General features: G+C 47.3%; 2 protein-coding genes and 1 non-coding gene across 4 annotated transcripts in view; 2 read left to right on the top strand and 1 right to left on the bottom strand.

The window, feature by feature from the left end:
• Positions 1 to 3,050: 3,050 nt before the first annotated feature.
• Snip1 (Smad nuclear interacting protein 1) lies at positions 3,051 to 13,697 on the bottom strand. Of its 2 annotated transcripts, XM_031378616.1 has the most exons (5): positions 13,412 to 13,697; positions 12,185 to 12,287; positions 8,670 to 9,253; positions 7,252 to 7,538; positions 3,051 to 4,786 (listed from the first exon to the last, which is right to left on the bottom strand). In XM_031378616.1, exons 1-4 carry the CDS (start codon positions 13,609 to 13,611, stop codon positions 7,274 to 7,276), a joined length of 1,152 nt encoding a protein of 383 aa, XP_031234476.1. In that variant the 5' UTR covers positions 13,612 to 13,697; the 3' UTR covers positions 3,051 to 4,786; positions 7,252 to 7,273. The 2 variants fall into 2 exon arrangements, with proteins under 2 accessions (XP_031234476.1, XP_031234475.1); XM_031378615.1 differs by lacking the exon at positions 3,051 to 4,786 and having other exon boundaries at positions 6,159 to 7,538.
• Positions 13,698 to 14,807: 1,110 nt separating this feature from the next.
• Positions 14,808 to 18,831, top strand: part of Dnali1 (dynein axonemal light intermediate chain 1) — a 9,261-nt gene continuing 5,237 nt past the window's right edge. The window contains exons 1-3 of the mRNA XM_031378614.1: positions 14,808 to 15,002; positions 15,484 to 15,629; positions 17,019 to 17,188. Of these exons, the coding sequence (XP_031234474.1) occupies positions 14,922 to 15,002; positions 15,484 to 15,629; positions 17,019 to 17,188 (397 nt within the window). The 5' untranslated portion in view covers positions 14,808 to 14,921. The remainder of the gene's footprint in view (positions 15,003 to 15,483; positions 15,630 to 17,018; positions 17,189 to 18,831) is intronic.
• On the top strand, positions 16,146 to 16,309 carry LOC116097350. The gene has a single exon (XR_004121374.1). It is a non-coding gene; the product is annotated as a U1 spliceosomal RNA (small nuclear RNA).

Below are 18,831 nucleotides of genomic sequence, written 5' to 3'. Positions count from 1 at the left end.
ATAAGTAAGCCGGGTGGTGGTAGCACACACCTTTAATCCCAGCACTTGGGAAGCAGAGGCAGGCGGATTTCTGAGTTCGAGGCCAGCTTGGTCTACAGAGTGAGTTCCAGGACAGCCATGGCTACACAGAGAAACCCTGTCTCAAAAAACCAAATAAATAAATAAATAAATAAGTAAACAAATCATTTAAAAAAAAAAAAATCTCATGAAGAGCATTTTCAGCAAGCCTAGCAAGCTTAGAAAGGAAAACATAAAAAATATATGGTTCGAGTATTAAAGGGGCACTAGGAAGTGAAGTATCCTGTTTTAAAGGATATTAAATTGAATTAAGGGAGCAGTGACCTTCGGGCAAGATCCACCCAGCAAAATTTAGATCCGGGCATGGGAGTACAAGCCTTAATTCCAGGCGCAAAGACAAGCAGATCTTTGAGTTCAAGGCCAGCCTAGAACAGAGCAAGTTCTAGGTGAAGAAAAATTAGAATCCAGGATTGGTGGACAACACCTTTAATCCCAGTGTTTAGGAGACAGGCATGCAGATTCTGAGTTCAAAGTCAGTGTACAGAGCAAGTTCCAAGACAGCCAAGCTTGGGTAGTGAAGGAGTTGGAAAACAGAAAGCTGATGATAATGCAATAGAACAAGAGGACCAGCCAAAACAAAACAAAAGAACAAGAGGGCCATATTCCAGCCCCAGCAAACAGCAGAACTAGGTAGCTTTGGCCACCTGGCTCTAGCTTTAGAGTCCAGAATAAAAAGCGTTACTGAGACAATTGATGCTGGTTACCTGGTTAGTGGTGATTAAGAAGAGACCAACCAGTATCACTAAGGTGAAATCTTCTTCTGGGAAGTGTTTTCTGAGAGAATAAAGAAGCTGTGTTCCAGAGCTGTACTTGGTAATTTTTTTTTTTTTTTTGGTTTTTTCCAGACAGGGTTTCTCTGTGTAGCCCTGGCTGTCCTGGGACTCACTCTGTAGACCAGGCTGGCCTCGAACTCAGAAATCCGCCTGCCTCTGCCTCCCAAGTGCTGGGATTAAAGGGGTGCGCCACCACTGTCCGGCTGTACTTGGTAATTTTTAAGAATCACCCAGGTGGTACTGGTTTTGTAGGTACATGAAGGGGTCATCAAGAACAGCTGAGGCTTGGCACTCTGAGAAGCTAGGGAAGGCCATTAGTGAAGGTGCAGCCTCAATTGCAGTTGATAGCCTAATAATGAAGGGGTCATGCAAAGGATTTGAGACTTGGCACCATGAAGAAAGCCTATGAAAGGCTATTGGTGAAGCCTAGTAGCAAGTGGATTGGAGATGCCAGTACCATGGGATGATCACCAAGAACAGCAGAGGCAGTGGAGTGCATTAACCTCAGCTTAGAGAAATACAGAGGGCAGAGCTGGAGAAGTAACACCAGCCCTTTGGGGGAGCTCAGAAGATCATGTGTGGATCCCAGACATTGAAACAAGAAGCTGAAATATTGAAGTTGCCTTGGAGATCCCAAAATGTTTGAGATGCCAGAGCCATGGGCTATCTGCTGAGGAAAGCTAACAGGGAGTGAAAGCAGCCCAGGAGAAAGAAGTTTGTTGCAGTCAACAAAGATGAAAAAGGAGCTGGAGATTTGAAGACTGCTTTGACATCAGACATGGAGATGCAGAGTTTGGAGTTTGCCCAGCTGGTTTCCTGTCTTGATTTGAGGGTTAGAGTTAAGTGATTGGATGAATTTTAGAAGAGCCTTTGAACTTTGGACTTTTAACATTGTTGAGACTGCTCTCTAGGCTATGGGGGCTTTTGTAAGTTGGATTAAATGTACTTTTTTTATTATGCTATGCCTAGATATGGCCCCCATAGACTCATATGTTAGAACAAGACTATAGGGGCCAGGGAGTGGAATGTGATGGTTTGTACATACTTGGCCCAGGAAGTGGCACTATTAGGAGGTGTGGCCTTGTTAGAGTAGGTGTGTGATTGTGGACATGGGCTTAAGACCCTCATCCTAGCTGCCTGGAAGTCAGTCTTCTACTAGCTGCCTTCAGATGAAGCTGTAGAACTCTCAGCTCCTCGTGCACCATGCCTGCCTGGATGCTGCCACGCAGGAATCCTTGATGATAATGGACTGAATCTCTTAACCTGTAAGCCAGCCCCAATTAAATGTTGTCCTTATAAGAGTTGCCTCGGTCATGGTGTCTGTTCACAGCAGTAAAACCCTATATAAGACAGTGCTCTTATATACCAACATTTTTGTGGGGTTGTTAAGGCTCTTTAGAAATTGAAAATGATTGAAACATTCCATTCCTCTGGGAAGCTCAAGCAGAAAGGTAAACAAATCAAAATAGCCTTAAGTCGTCCCTGAAACTGACCAGAATCTCTCAGCCCTCCCTGCTGGGGTAAACAAAAAAGTAAACACAAAAGCTGAGAATCCTGTTGGAGGAAGGGAAGCTGAGCTGCAAAGACCCAGAGAGAGGCGCTGCCACTGCTGCTGCCACTGCCAGGAAGAGGTTTAGACCATCCCAGGCACCTGGAAAGGACATTCTCCAACCTGCTGAGCTGCCTGCAGGCTATGCATAGCCACAGCCCTTGTGAGTTGTCACCCATGCTGGAGTGGGCTTTGGTGATGCAGATGACTGCGCCAATTCTGCCCCTGCAAGTAACCCAAATAAAGCTCACTGGTTCACCAAGTTGGACTTTGGCCTGTTGTGGGATCCCTGCCTAGGGTGAGCAGCCATGTGTGTTGCATCTCCTGGGGAAGTTTTGTCACACACCAGGGGTGTGCACATTTGCGTGCATGCATGTGAATGCACATGGAGGCCAGAGGCCAACATCAGGTGTCTCTTCCTCTATCCCTCCCCTCTTCTTTTTTTTTTTTTTTTTTGATAACCTCTCACTGAACCTGAAGCTCAATAGACTACACTGGCTGGCCAGTGAACTCCAAGGACCTACCTGCCTCCACATCCCCAACACTGGGATTACAACTGCTCCTATGTTTGGTTTTCACATGGGTACTGGGGACTCAAATTCAGGTTCTCATGTTTGCAAAAATAAGCAGTGTACTATGTTATTGTATTGTACTACTATATTATTGAGACAAGGGTTTGCCTGAGCCTGTCCTTGTCCCACCCACTGAGATTTCTGTGACTCTCACGATGTGAGCAGCCTACTCAAGTCTTTTGCCTCCACTCTGTCCGTCATGCTCTGCAAGTGACTGTATGATCGTTGCCACTCAGCACTATGGGACTTCAAAGCATAGCCTATACTTTCCCCATGCACCCCTCTAGAACCCCATGCTTCCTCAACTGTCTCAACTGGTCCAGGGGCTCTCTCCTACAGTTCAAAGTCCACCTCTGCTCCTCAGAAGTCACCCATTCCTGGAACGTTTGCTCAGTGCTGCTGTGTCTTGACTCACAGTGGTAAACCAACGACTGTGCTGTTTTCAACTGAGAGTCACTCTAGCTTTTCAGTAAATGACCTCAACTCTCACTTTCTAAACTGTATCTTTTGAAATTTTTACTTCATGCAAATTCTTTACTCTGTAGCCCTGGCTAGCTTCAAACTCCGTGTGTAGACCAGACTGCCCTCTTCAGTCACAGATCTGCCTGCCTCTGCTGCCCAAGTATTACTTATAAAGATGTAACTACCACACCCAGCTGTCTCCCCTCCATTTTCTTCAAAAAGTCTTCAGTGCTGGAAACTGCACTCAAGCCAGGCAAACACTCTACTAATAAACTAATCCCCAGCCATTTTAAATTATCCTTGCACAAGGGGGAGGCTGTTTAATGGGCTCAGGACTTGACAAAATAAAACTTTCTAAGAACTGGCCATAGAAAAAGGTGGCATAGTCAAGATTGCTGGGAAAGAATGTTCCCAGGACCCTCAGATGGAAGTGGAGGTGTTAGCCTAGGGGACATAGAGTTGGATACCCCTGGGAATCAAGGGATAAATTCCCAACAGACTGGCAATGTATCCCCAGCAGCTGTGGATGGGATCCCAGGGGAAGGCGGGAAGAGCCCTAGGGCATGAGTGTAGACTGTGCAAGCAAGTAGGTGCCCTCCTGGAGCCTTGGGCACAAGCAAGTAGGTGCCCTCCTGGAGCCTGGGAGTGAATCCCTGATGAGAGGGGTACACACCTGGAGCTGACGGGTAGACTGTTACTGCGAGGTAGACTGGGAGTGACAACATTTGGGGAGGCTCAGGGGGTAAGAGAAGATGCAGAAAGAGCAGGAAAAGGCTACTGGACAGGGTGGGATGGGAGTTTGAGAGGAAGGCAAGCAGTAGTTCATAAGAGTGGGGATGGCTTGACATGAGTGGAGAAGGGGCATCTCCACCTTTAGGTCAAACTGGAGGATGAACTGCTTAGTCTTAAAGGCTGCAGTGGGTTTAGGGCTTGTTTAGGACTACAGCTTGGCTCTGTGCTCTGCCATCCTCTCTCTGCTCCTAGGTGAACATGAAGCAGTTGTGTGATATGTTCTCCATGGTCTCAGGATAGCTGACCTGAAACAGCAAACTCTGCTGATCCATTTCCACATCGCTTTGCTTAATCACGTTGTAGGCCTCCTGGTCAATCTTTATAAATGTCACTTCCACCTAGAGTGCAAACCTACTTGGCAACCGGCAGGGCCAAGTTGGTCAGTTTTCTTCCTTGGGTATGGGCCAGGTAGCTGTCCTCATCGTGCAGCATCAAGCAGAGCTTGCATTCATAGGCTCCTGGGTGTTTGGGCATAAACACAGGACCTTGTTGATGTTGATGGCTTCTAGGGCCAGCTACTTTGGGTGCTCAGACTGATGCTGGAAGACCACAGTGAAGACCTGGGAGTGTTAGTGGACAGGGAGAAACTTGTTGAGACAGAGTTACCAGGCCAATCTAGCCAGACCACTGTTTCAAATACCACAATCTCCACTCATTTTCCTCTCATCCACACAGCACCAGAACACAGTACCAGTTATCTGGGGCAGCCATCAGCATCTGCATCCAGTGAGCTACCTCTGATGTCAGAATAGGAACCAACTGTAGGTGAGAGGACTGGGGAGGACCTTTACAGAATTCATCTTGCACACCCAGATGTGGAGGTCTGAGGACAGCTTGTGGGAGTTGATGTGTCCTTCCATCACAAGGGTTCTGGGGATCAAATTCAGGCCATTGGGGCTGGTGACAAGCACCTTTACTAGCTGAGCCATCTCTTTGGCACACATCTGAAGACTTTTCACACCTCTGCAGAACTAGGGAGCACCAAGGAGAAGGTGATGCAGAAGCTCAGTGGCAGAAGTATAGTGTTTCGCACACAGCTGGACTTCAGGCCAAGGAAGGACAGTGAAGACCTTGCAAATAGTTAAGATAAACAAGTCTCTAAGAAAAGACATCTTCTCGGATGACTTAACATGACGTTCTTAACCTAAAGATGCCACCACTCTTCTAAGACAAATGTTTGCTATCAGTACAATTAGGACATTTCTACTGAGATGCAAAGTTTTCACTATGTAGACCAGGCTGCCTCACATTCCACATCCCCTAACATCTGCACCAACCCTCTTGCTTCAGCCTCTCCAGGCTCATGGTTATAGGCATGAGTTGTCACTTCTGGTTCCTGGAACCTCTTTACAAAAAAAAATGTAGGCAAAGTGGTCACCTTGCACAGTGTTTATCAAGAAAGCAAATCCACAAACTGTCCCTGGAAAAGAAGGCCCTGAAATAGGATGGCAGATTATTGTAGAATCTCAGGCACAAATCTTTGTCTGAATTGAGAGAAATATCCAAAATACAATGTGCTTTCTGGACATAGTAGGGACTATATGAGTCTCTTCCAAACACATTCCTGAGCTGACTCTCCTGCATTAGGCAGCCTCTAGCCCTGAGAACAAGTGAGACCCTGACTATACATACAAGACAGTCTACTCGGCAGCATCCTAAATCCTAGTCCAGGAGGAAGTTAAGAGCAGCACAGGTCTAGTGCCATCACCTCCACCTGAGGACAAAGTGGTCACCAAATGCAGAGTACTGACACAAATCCTTCCCTGACAGCTCATGATCCATGCCCTCCTTGCCGAGATAAGCGGTTCCTGTCCTTAGTACCTGGAATTTTTCCCTATAATTCCCTACACACATAGTATTTTTACCTCAAAAAGTTTAAGCAAACACACCTATGAACAAGTCATTTATGTGAGAAAAATAATACCTTCTAAAATGAGGCTATATTTACAAATTTTATTTTTTTAATCTCAAAAATACATATAAATGAAAACCTGCTCTCCAAATGCAGACAGACCTTTGCCTATCATGTGGCATTATTTATATCACAAAACACTGTCCTATGAAAATCAGCACATAGTTCTGAAGCACGCAGACTATGAGTGAGGAGTATCTTCCCACTTCCACAGAGCCCGGGTGGAAAGTTCAGACACTAGGCTGTCCTTTACTTTCCACTCTCGGGAGGTAAATTCGAACACGTGGTCAAAGAAGTGGAAGTGTGAGAGCTACACAACCTCCGTTAGACACATACACACGCCCCTAGGCCACAGCAAGGCCCCTCCTATAAAGTATATGTAGTATGTTTCTCAAAGGGAGACTAGAGGTAACATTTGAATAAAAATTCAAGATAAAGAAAAAAAGACCAGATGATCAAACTATTATGTCTGTTTCATGGAGAAGTCAGGAGTCCTCATGGGATGCAGCTCTACAGCCCAGTGCATGATACGACACTAGAACCTGTTGGTAGAAGCCATGACCTCCCTACACAGTCATGTGTACACAAGCGTCGCACAGAATGAGTGTCTGTTTATCACAGACAGCCAATAAAGAGGTCACCCCAAAAACGAAGTGCAAGATCAACTTCTGTGACTCAAGAGCTGAACCAGGTCAAAGCTTTGGTATATGCTGGAGGCTGTTTTGGTGACAACCAAAGCTGACTAAGATTCTCTACTCTAGGATTTGTCCCCAAAACAAAACTCCTGGTCCACAAAGCTCAACAACTATATAAATAAGAAACTGTACAAAGAAAAGGAGCCACCATCCCCTTTCCAGGGGCTGTTTGCTAGGCAGCAGTTCTGAAGGCGCCCACCACAGCCACACACTTGGACCAGACTCCACATGCTGTAATTGGTGAGACTGTTCGAAAAACAAGCGCCCACAGGCAGGCGGCTGCTGTGCCAAGTTCAAGAAAACATGAAGTGACAGTTCTCATACTACAACATACGCTGGGCAGCAACAGAGGAAAGACTTAAGGCAAGGAGAGGTGGTGGAGTCACCCCCACCACCTCCAGTAGGGATGGTTTCTCACAGTGGAGGCGGCTTCTCAGCAGCTAGCTGTCAGACACCATTTCCTCCTCATCATCATCTTCGTCTTCTTTCCTATCAAGTTCAGAGGTGTCTGAAGACTCATGAAGCAAGACATATTCTCTGCTACTGAATCCAAATTTAAGTACATCTTTTTCTTTCAGTTCATAGTATCTCTGTGGCTCAATACGCTTGTTGTTCAAGAATGTTCCATTGCCCGAGCCAAGGTCAATGATGTAGGGCTTCACCCTCCGACCAACTGTGCCATCAGCACGGGTGTACTCCACAAGCCTAGAGGAGACCAAGGAGAGAAGCGTGTGAGCCACGTCCTACCAGAGACTATCTATCTTCTTCTCTAAAGCTCTCTGCTACAGATCTAGATGTCAATGACCTGGCTTGAACAGGATTCAAATGAAAATTAAATTTAAGCCCTTTACATAACCTAGGAGAAAAGGTGAAGCTGGCTGTGGCTGTGGATGGCCATGGAGGCCCATAAAGGCTCCAATGCAGAATTCAAGGCTTCTTGCTATGGTTACACATATACTTTCTCCAATGCTGTACATCTATTTTAGTATCAGCCAGAATGAGGGAAAAACAGAATTAGGAATTGAGAGCCAAGGGCTAGATGTGGACAGTTTTGGTTTTTTGTTTTTTGGTTTTTTTCAAGACTGGGTTTCTCTGTGTAGCCCTGGCTGTCCTGGAACTCACTCTGTAGACCAGGCTGGCCTCAAACTCAGAAATCCGCCTGCCTCTGCCTCCCAAGTGCTGGGATTAAACGCGTGTGCCACCACTGCCCGGCATAGATGTGGACAGTTTTGCTCTGAAGATTGCTTACTGCAAACAGTTGCCTGTATTGAGCTGTGGTTTTCTCACCTGTTAAATGAGGATGTTATCACTGGCCCTGCTTTCCTCACGGGGTTGAGTATCAAATGGTAAAGATGTATTCCCAAGCAGCAGATTCAGCTAGCGTGTATCTGGCATTCTGACTCTGACTTTTATTTCTATTTGGTCCTCATACAGCCCTGGGGGGCAGGTAGAAACAGATCAAGACCGTGGCAGGAATCTCTTTAATTTTTCTCTTCCTTTCATCTATTTATTTATTTTTTTAGATGGGGTCACGGTATATAACCCACACCCAGAGGATATACTACCAATCCTGCTTAGCCTCCCAAGAACTGGGTTTACAGGCCTGCACCCCCATGCAATGGGAGAGCTAATATCTATATTTCTAACACTAAGTTCAAGCCCCTCATACAAATGTTCAGGGCTTACCCATAGGTTGTTAAGATTTATAGTACTCCTTCAGTCCAGCTCATTAGATACAAGGGCTCAGCAGCATCTCCACACAGCCAGCCAGCCTTAGGAATACTAAGTGAGACACTCACCCATCTCCCTTTCCAGTTCTCCCTCTGGTCTACCTACCGGTACTGGAAGACTGCATGTTGCTTTGAGCAAGAGGGATGGTCGATGGGAATGTCTGCAATGCGTCGATGTCTACCCAGAAGGTACGCACTCTGCCGATGGATGTACATGACTGGAAGTACCTCATCATTTTTAAAGGGGTAGAGGCGCCACCGTTTTTTGGGGATCCGGGCTTCTGGGGGCTCACTGTATTTAATAACCACACCCCGGAAGGTATTAGTGTCCTCAAGAAGAGCCCCAGAAAGTTCAAAGCTTGGTTTTTCTTTAACGGGTACCTCTTTGCTTCTGTTACCAGCAGGGCGAGGGATCACCTCCTGAGCATCACCGCCAGCATTTTCACTCTGCTGGCGGTGCTCCCGGCGCCTGGCATTGTGAAAGTCCCTCTCTTCTTCCTGGGCCTGCAGGTTCTGGCTGTCTCTATCCCGATCCTGCCCACTGACAGGCTTCTCATCAGAGCTCCTCCCTTGGCGGGAATGGCCCCGGTGCCGGTCTCGCTCGCTGTTCCGAGCTCTCCTGTGCTCCTGTTCTGATGGCTCCCGGTGCTGCCGATCCTCTCGTCCTCTCCGTGGATGGTCCTCACGTTCCTGAAATTCAGATGGGATTCAGTAAAGGAAAGATGGCATCCACTACTCTGAACAAGCTGTAGGAGCTGGAGTGATGGCTCAGCAATTAAAAGCACTGACTGCTGTTCCAGAGGACCCAAGTTTAGTTCTCAGTACCCTCAAAGCTGTTCACAACCATCTACAACTACAGTTCCAAGAGGATCCAGTGCCCTCTTGTGGCAAGTGTGGGCACTACATCTATGTGGTGTACAGACATGCACACAAGCAAAACACCCACATAGGCAAAATAATCACACCTGTGACATGGATTCTGGTATTCAGAACAAATTCCTATCCACACAAAGCTGTCAGTGTGGTTCTTTCCCCTGAAGGGCCATTTAGACTCCCACTCTTCCTCAAGCCCACATCCAAATCCCTCAAAACAAGGAGAAATACCTCTCTCAGTAACCTGCAGGCAAACTCATAGGGCAGCAGGTGTAGAAAACAGAACATTTAAGATCTGAAAAGGGAAAAGTTAACTTCCTCATAGGCCAAAAGGAAACTGAAATAATTTCAAAAGCTTCAACTTCAGCAATTACAGAGATGATTCAAACATCTATGGACAAACCTAAGAACATGAATGCCTCAAGAAACCTACAGGAAGGTACTACTTGGCAGTTTCCAAACTTCTAACAAAATGGAGACACATACTGAAAATCAACCTGGCAGAAGCAGCAATGCACACAATCAGTAGATCACTGAGCTCTCAGCACAGTGAGTGGCACACACCGTTAGTCCCAGCACCCAGGAGGCAGGGGCAAACCTCTTTGAGTCTGAGGCTAGCCTGATGTACAAAGAGTTCCAGAGCAGCCAAGGCTACACAGAGAGACCTGTTTGGAAAGAACAATAGATCAGTTAGTAAGACAATAGCTCCAAGGGCAAAGCATGGTGGCAGAAGTTTCCAGAAGAAACCAACACTTTAACCCGACCCTCAAGACGTGTTTCTTCTAATAACCAGAGCACCAATGCTAAAAGAGAATAGGAATCTTCTCAGATTAGCAATTCCTGTCAAGAGAGAAAGGACTGTACACCTCTAATGCCAGCCCTCAGGAGTCAGAGGTAGAAGGATCTCCAGGGGTTAGAGAGAGAATGAGAACGAGAGAACCTGTCTCCAAAGGGACACACACACACACACACACACACACACACACACACACGCACTGCTGGTGGAGTTTAGTTGATGGTATACCTTTAATATCAGCACTCAGAAGGCTGAGGGGGGAGAACCATCAAAAGTTCTAGGCCTGCCTGTGCTACCAAGCAAGTTTCAAGCAAACCTGGGCCTAATTAGCAGGAGATGCCCTGTCTCAACTACAAAAATGTGAAATCATGCAATTTTTTTTCCTGGTTTATTAAGCAAGTCATCAGGGTTCAGAGGTTCTGTAGCATGTGTCAGAATTTTCTTCCTTTTAAGGCTTACATTCCATTAATATGCATACATGGTAATAGGACTAGGATTCAGGGCTGGAAACACTCAACTTCTAAATGTCATCCCGAGCTCTTTCTACTTTTGAGACAGTTTCTCAGTAATTGCTTAAGACCAGTATTGAACTTGTGATCCTCCTGCCTCAGCATAGAATCACATGCACACACCGCGACACCTGCCTCTTTTGAGATGTTACTAGGAAATCTGGAAGATAACTCTGCGGTTAGAAGCACTTTCTTCCTCCAGAGGAGCTGGGTCGGTTCCTAGCACCCATGAGGGGGCGTGCAGCCACCCTTAACTCAAGTTCTAGAGAATCTGGTACTCTTTTCTGGACCCTGTGGGCACCACACATACACACAGGGCATACGCATACATGCAGGGGCAGGGAAAGCACTTATACCCACGCAAAAAAAAAAAATATTTTTAAAAGATTCTTATCACACATACATACTCACACTCACACACACATTCTCTCTCTCTCTCTTTCACACACACACAAACGTTTACATAGAGATGGAGGCAGAGGAACCAGAACAGCTAACAGGAAAAAAAGAAGAAGAAAGGAGGGTAGTGTGGAAAGATGGTGCAACAGTCAAGAGCACTGGCTGCTTTTTCCAGAGGTCCTGAGTTCGATTCCTAGCACCCACATGGCAGCTCAGACCTGTCTGTAACTCCAGTTCTAGGGCTTCTGAAACCCTCACACTGATGCAGCAAAGAGGGCATTCAGTTTCAAGACTGACAACTATGGAGGTGCAGTAATCGAGTCTGCACGGTATTGGCAGGATAAACATATGACTGACTGAGTTTCAATGTGGGAGTAAAATAATCCAATGGAAACAATCAATGTCCTCTGAATAACTGGCACTACAGCCCATGGGCACTCACAGGCCCAAAGCGACCCATCTGTGCTGGTTTAAACAGCACCGAAGAAAATCTTCAACTCTAAAGACCGTAGGCTTAAATGTGCAACCAGGAAATGAGAGAAGCGGCTGGCCAGGAGGTAAAGAAGGATGAAAGTGGAAAAGTCCCAGACACCACGAGGCATCCTGATGACAGTGGAATGTCTGTGTCCACGGCTGTGTGAGCAGCTACCACTGGGAGAAAGAAACACAGAAACGTACATCTCTCTGTATTATTTCTGACAAGAGTTATCAGAATCAAATCAACAATTGCCTCCAAACGCTAAAATTTCAGGAAAAATGGCCCCAAATACATATCTGATTTTTAGAAAAGCCCACTGCAGGGCCATGGAAACATGTCCACACATGGCTGCTAATCTCTTTTTTTTTTCTTTTTTGGTTTTTCGAAACAGGGCTTCTCTGTGTAGCCCTGGCTGTCCTGGAACAAATTCTGTAGACCAGGCTAGCCTCGAACTCAGAAATCCTCCTGCCTCTGCCTGAGTGCTGGGACTAAAGGCGTGTGCCACTATTGCCGGGCAGCTGCCAACCTCTTTAGGTCCAGCCACAGGTTCCTGCCCACTCACTCACCTGCTTCACTTTGACAGTGGAGTAGTGGGGACTCCGGCTTCTCTTAGTCCGAGGAGACTTGCTTCTTCTTCCAGAGGACTTGCTTTTCTTTTTGGCTGGGGACCTTTACAGAAAATGGTATACAGGATTTTTATCTCAATGTTCCTTCCCGAAAGTAAGTTAGCTTCCAGTATCAGGCTCGCCTACTAAACACAACAAATTTGTGAAATCAGTAGCCACGGCAGGCCTTCACTTTCCATAAACACTTCTCCCAATGACATACACAACTGCCCGCTAAGCCTTCTCACATAGACAACCTAATTCTCGAACCCCAAAGCCTCAGAAACCTTTCTTTTCCCAGTGTGTCATCCTACTAATTGGCACTACTATCCAGGAAGTCAATCTAGCCTGTTTTTTCCTAACACACTCCCTTCTCCAACAAATCCAATCCCTTGGCAGGTCTCAGGGCTCCTGTCCTGTCCTCCATCCCTCATCTTTCCTACCAGCCTACAATGTTGCTCCATCACTCAAATTCCAGATATGCTGGCTGGTTGTTGTTGTTGTTCAACTTCTAAAACAAACAGAATTCCAATTCAGGTTCTACGTATATATTTTTCTCTCTCATAATCATGTGTGTGTGTGTGTGTGTGTGTGTGTGTGTGTGTTTGTACTCAGGAACCTCCTGACTCTGCGTCCCCATTGCTGGGTTACATGCATGCCTGTCCACACTGGGTTCTTCCTGGATTGTTAAAATACTCTTGACTCAAGAGAAATGGATCAACCATATCAGTCAGATCTCAGCTTAAGGAGCATCTCTGTAGAAGTTCCTCTCTTTTTTCCACCCAACCTTTCGCCACATTACCGTTTTAATCTGTCTTTAACACTGACTGAAAGTATCTATTTGTTCTTTTCCCTCTTGGGGTTAGAGCCTGCCCAACTTCGCCAAGGTAAAAGCATCTCTCTTCTTTGCCTTATGGCCCAGAACCTCAATTGATCTTTAACCCACACTACGCACTCAGTAAATAGATGCTATACGGAGGCGTTGGCGAATGAGTGCTGCGAAGAAGTTGCGAAGACCCAATGTGTCTTTGTAGGCAGACGAGTGGAGAAGACACTCGCACCGTCCACTCATGGGCAGGCGGGGGAAATCTCATTTCAACTCAACAGGTGCTCTGCACTCCCGAGTAGCTCGCACCACCCGGCCCCCCGCGCCGATCCCGTCCGCGGCCCAATCACCAGCTCGCTTACCGAGCTCGGCTTCCGCGGTGACCAGAGCGGCCAGGCTCGGCGGCGGGCGGGGACAGGCTAGCAGCTGGAGCGTCGGGCCGGCGTTGCGCGACGGGTTCGGGGCTCAGACGCTCTTGCTTCACCACCACGGTCGCCAAAGCGTCGCCTGACCGGTGTCGCCGCCGGCCGCTTCGCTCCCGCTCGCTTTTCCCCGCCTTCATCCTGCGGCCCGACCGAGAGTCACTTGTACGGTCCGTTGAGCCACTAGAGCCGAAGGAAGTGACGGACCGCTTTGCACTTCCGCTTCCGGGCAGCACGCTATCCCAGAAGCCCTCACGGTGTCGAGCCCCCCTGGTGGGCGGGGCCTCGGGTGCTTGAGTTCACATGCTGGGGACGCCCGCTCTAGTGACACTAGGGTCCCCGCTGTTGGGAGGTGTGGCTGGAGTACTGAAAAGTCAGGGTCATCCCTAGGGAGGCTGAGGCAGGAGGATCGCAGTAATTTCGAGGCCAGCCTGGGCAATTTAGTGAGACTGTCTCCAATTTTGAAAAAGTTGTAGCTCGGGTGGGGCGCAAAGCAGCACCGCCAAATAGAAATTAGAGTTAAAAGGGGAGGGAAAGCAGGGCGGTGGTGGCGCACGCCTTTAATCCCAGCACTTGGGAGGCAGAGGCAGGCGGATTTCTGAGTTCGAGGCCAGCCTGGTCTACAGAGTGAGTTCCAGGACAGCCAGGGCTACACAGAGAAACCCTGTCTCGAAAAACCAAAAAAAAAAAAAAAAAAAAAAAAAAAAGGGGGAGGGAAGGCTGAGATTGTAGCGTAGTTACAGAGCGAGCGTTTGTCTTGCGTGTATGAAGCCCTGGATTAATCCCCAGGACCTCAAAAATAAAATAACAAAAACAAAAACAAAAAATCCCCCCCAGACAGGTTTTCAGTGTATCCCTGGCTGTTCTAGAACTCACTCTGTAACCAGGCTGACCTTGAACTCACAAAGATCTGCCTGCCTCTGTCTCCCAAATGCTGTCATTAAAGGAATGTGGTACCATCGCCCGGTTTAAAAAAGAAAAAAAGAAAAAAGAAAAAACCTGGGAAAGCTAATCCAGCGCTGTTCGTTGCGCGTTATTAGTAGTTACAAAACACAGACACACACTCAACAATGCAAAACTCTTGTTTGTTTCTTGAGATAGTGTCTCTATAGCCTTGGTTGTCCTGGAATTCAGAGATCCGCCAGCCTCTGGCTTCCAAGTGCCAATCTTCGCCAAATACTCTCTAGAGTCACTAGATGACTTCCGTTTTAAGCAAAGGTGGTCTTTGCAACCCAAATCAGACCTGACGCTAGGGCTCCAATCTTCTTTACCAAGAAGCTTAGTGCTTGTGGAGAAAATACAGTAGAACAAAACTTGCGCGCGGCTGGCACCGCCTTCCTCCGAGGCCCCGCCCCATCTATGGGGCAAGGAGAGGAGGGGTTTCCATGGTGATCGCAAACAAGGCCCCACACGGAGGGGCCGCTACGGAGTTGCAACCCCTACTGCCACCATGATACCCCCAGCCGACTCTCTGCTCAAATATGACACCCCGGTGTTGGTGAGCCGGAATACAGAAAAACGGAGCCCCAAGGTATGAACAGGGGATCTTAGGGGACGCAAGATCCTACAAACTCTCCTGGGAAAAGACATCCCAGCTTTGAGGGTCTCTGGAATTTCAGGAGACAGATTGCTGGGGCTGACAGCCAAGAGAACTGGGACAGGGATGGGTGTTGGGAGAAGAGCACCAGAAGCCTAGCTGTGACCCTAGAGGACAAATTTAAGATGAGAAAGAAGTCACATGGAAACGATGGGGCTTGTGGTAGTCGGGTCCAAGAACAGATCTGGTAGTGATTTACCTGTGTCTAGAGAGTCAGAGCAGAGGCCTGACCACTCATTCCAGAAACACCAGTTCAAACACAGGGTCAGAGCCAGCTATCCCTCGTGGTCTCTTGATCTCATATTTCTTTTGAGACCGACCACAGATGAGGGAAATAGGCTGGAAATAGGGAAGGCTGTATAAGAGACCTGGGGAAATCTGGAGGTACTAGACTGACTCACCTGTCTCTTCTTAGGCTCGGCCACTGAAAGTCAGCATCCAGCAGCCCGGACCCTCTGGTACAGGCACACAGCCACCCAAGGCCAAGCTGCCCTCGACTTCCTGTGTCCCAGATCCTACCAAACAGGCAGAAGAAATCTTGAATGCCATCCTGCCTCCAAGGTAGAGAGAGAGATGGGGGGAGCCCATAGTGACTAGGAGAAGGTCTAAGCTCTTGGCCCAGAACATAGGTGTCTCCCTGTATTCTACCTTGGGTTTCCTCTCAGCTTTCTGGAGTTCATGGGATCTCAGTATGGTTGGATGCTCACAGCCAGACAGGTACCCTCTAAATCCATACCTTCCACGTTCTGACTTTAGATGTCTGCTTTCACATATGGGTCTTCTAGCCCAGTCCTGTTCCTTCTAAACTCTATTCCCAATACTCTGTTTCTCTGGTACCTCCCTCAAGAGTCCTTATAGAGAGCCTAGTGTGGTGGCATGTGCTTAATGCCAGCACTCTACAAGACACAGGAGGACTGCCTCAAAGTCAAGATCAGCCTGGACTACAAAGGGAGTACTAGGCCGGCTACATGCAAAATTGTGTCTCAAAAAGCCCATAAATGTTAAATAAGGCAAGGCCCAGTGAGATCACCTTTAATTCCAGAACTCAGGAGGCAGAGGCAGGAGAATAAGAGGTTGATACTTATCTGGCAGGGGAGATACTATGATCACGAAGGTGGTTTTCCCAGGGTGAGGCTTATCCTTTGCACTCCGGATGTGCTGACCCCTGTGATTTCCCCAAATGTGGGAAACGTGACTGCATAATTTGTGGTAGTGGGGGACTGTGTTCGCGCTCTCCCCTGAGGGGGGGTGTGGGAATGAGTTTGAAGCTAGCCTTGGCTACACAGCCTAGCTAGAACTCTCAAAAAGCTCCACCTAATGGATTTACTCATGCCCACAACAATGAGAACCACAGAGAACCTGTGAACTTCTCCAGAGATGGAGGCCAAGAGAGAGAGGTGTCATTTATTAGTGGATTCTCTTCCACCAACAAAGAAGTTTCTCCCTCTCGTGCCATTCTGCCCGTAAGTCCGTCATTGCAGAATTCGGCTGTTCCTCCAGCACAGAGTTCATTATGGGCAGCCATTACAAACACAGCACTTTAAGAACCTTCATACTTCCAGCATATATAAATGCTTCCTAGTGGCTTTGCACGAAGTTTATGGTATTCTGTGTCTCCACCATAAGCTAGTGTGGGAAATTCCCACTGCATCTTCTATTTGAATCAAGCAGCATGACCACACATCTGTCCTCAACATGCTAGGCAGGTATGGAACAGAGGGTTGAAGTTAGAGGGCTGAGACTAGAGATGCGGAGAGTAGACTGCCCGTTAGACGTTAAGGTAGGTGTCCTGTGGAGGCTGCATAGTGGGCGTGGCTTGGGAAAGAGGCGGGGAAGGGGGAAGTGAGGGTGGCATGATGGCTATGCTGCCTACCCCTACCCCCTGCTCCTGCTCAGGCAGAGTCCCTAGGGCCCTCTGCTCAGATCCGGTGGCTTGTATCTGTGTCACAGGGAGTGGGTGGAAGACACACAGCTATGGATCCAGCAGGTGTCCAGCACACCCAGCACCAGAATGGATGTGGTGCATCTCCAGGAGCAACTGGACCTGAAGCTGCAGCAGAGGCAGGCTAGGGAGACGGGCATCTGCCCTGTGCGCAGGGAACTCTACTCCCAGTGTTTTGGTGAGTAGCTTTGGTAGTATGAGTACCACACACTCTCTGCCTCCCCCTAGCACAAAACCAAGCCCTGGTTATCCCAAAATAACCAGTCCCCTTCAGAAATCATCTTCTGCCTGATTCCCCCTCTGACTGCTAAGTCTATTCCCTCCATTCCCAGCCTCACCTCTGCACCTCAGCTACTTATCTGTCATTCACGGTCACTAGGGTGCATAATCCCTCACAGGGGTTGGATTCTTGTTTATATTTATATTTATTTTGGGTGTGGATGTGCATGTGCACACATACATGTTTATATGAGGGCACATGCGCATGACATGAGCGTGGAGATCAGAAGACAACTTGCAAGAGTTGATTTCCTCCTTTCTACCAGATGGATCCTAGGGAATGGCTCAGGCCATCAGGCTTGGTGGCAAGAGCCTTTACCCACAGAACCATCTCACTGCTCCCTCCCTTTGATAGGTATTTGGAGTAAGGTTAGAACTTCCATTTTAGCCAGACATGGTGGTATATGCCTTTAATATAGTCCCTTGGGAGGTAGAAGCAGGCAGATCTCTCTGGCTTGAGGTCAGTCTGATCCACATAGTGAGTTCCAGAATAACCAAGGCTACCTCTAAAAAAAGACTTTTAACTTTGAGTCTTTGTTTTTTTTCCAAAGATTTCCATAATAAGTCTATAGTAATATTGTTTTACTAATATTTTTAATTCTTTTTTTTAAGATTTATTTTATTTATGAGTACACTGTAGCTGTCTTCAAATACACCAGGAGAGGGCATCAGATAACATTACAGATGGTTGTTGGCCACCCTGTGGTTGCTGGGAATTGAACTCAGGACGTCTGGAAGAGAAGCCAGTGCTTTTAATTGCTGAACCATAACTCCAGGCCTGGCATTATTGTTTTTAACTTATTTTTCAATGTCAAATGATCACCCCTGGAAACAAATACACACAACTAACACAATATGGACTAAGGAGGTTATATTTGTATACTTAGAAATATCTGTGAACTGACACATACAGCTGGTTCTTTGCTACTTTGTGGGGTTTTTTTTCTTCCTCCCTCCTCTGCCCCTTTCCACTCTTTCAACCTAACACTAGATAGGAGAGGAGGAAGCGTAGAAAGGAAAGGGGGTGGTGGTAGCATTAGACTACTTCCTGCTGACTAGGGGCATGGAGTTCCTTGGAGCAAATTGGATCTTCTCACAGTCAGGATATCTAATTTCCTCTTCTCATTGTTTCTTTTTTGTGCACAACTACTTAATAACAACCAACAGCAAACAACCAACAACCCACCTCAACCCCCGAATCTCGGGGCCCTAACGTGTATATACTCTCTGAAAAGGTCCTAGAATTCCAAATGTCACACAATCACAGAAACTCTCTGCAGCTTACAAACCCACGCCTCTGCCAGAGCACAAGGTAAATCATAGTCAGCTGCTGTGAACATTCTGAAGCAGCCCCACATCCCACACCTGGAGTTAGACCGAAAACATCTCCTTATAAAATTTCTGTGTGTGTGTGTTTTTTTTAAAGAAACCAAAATTCTTACTACACACACAACAACAACAACAACAACAACAAAAGAGTCTATGTGGTGGCACATGCCTTTAATCCTAGCACTTGGGAGGCAGCGGCAGGCGGATTTCTGA

The sequence above is a fragment of the Mastomys coucha genome, unplaced genomic scaffold (genome assembly GCF_008632895.1).
Source record: "Mastomys coucha isolate ucsf_1 unplaced genomic scaffold, UCSF_Mcou_1 pScaffold18, whole genome shotgun sequence".
NCBI classification, from domain to species: domain Eukaryota; kingdom Metazoa; phylum Chordata; class Mammalia; order Rodentia; family Muridae; genus Mastomys; species Mastomys coucha.
Note: the sequence above shows the minus strand (reverse complement) of the source record. Positions and strands in the feature narration are given on the sequence as shown.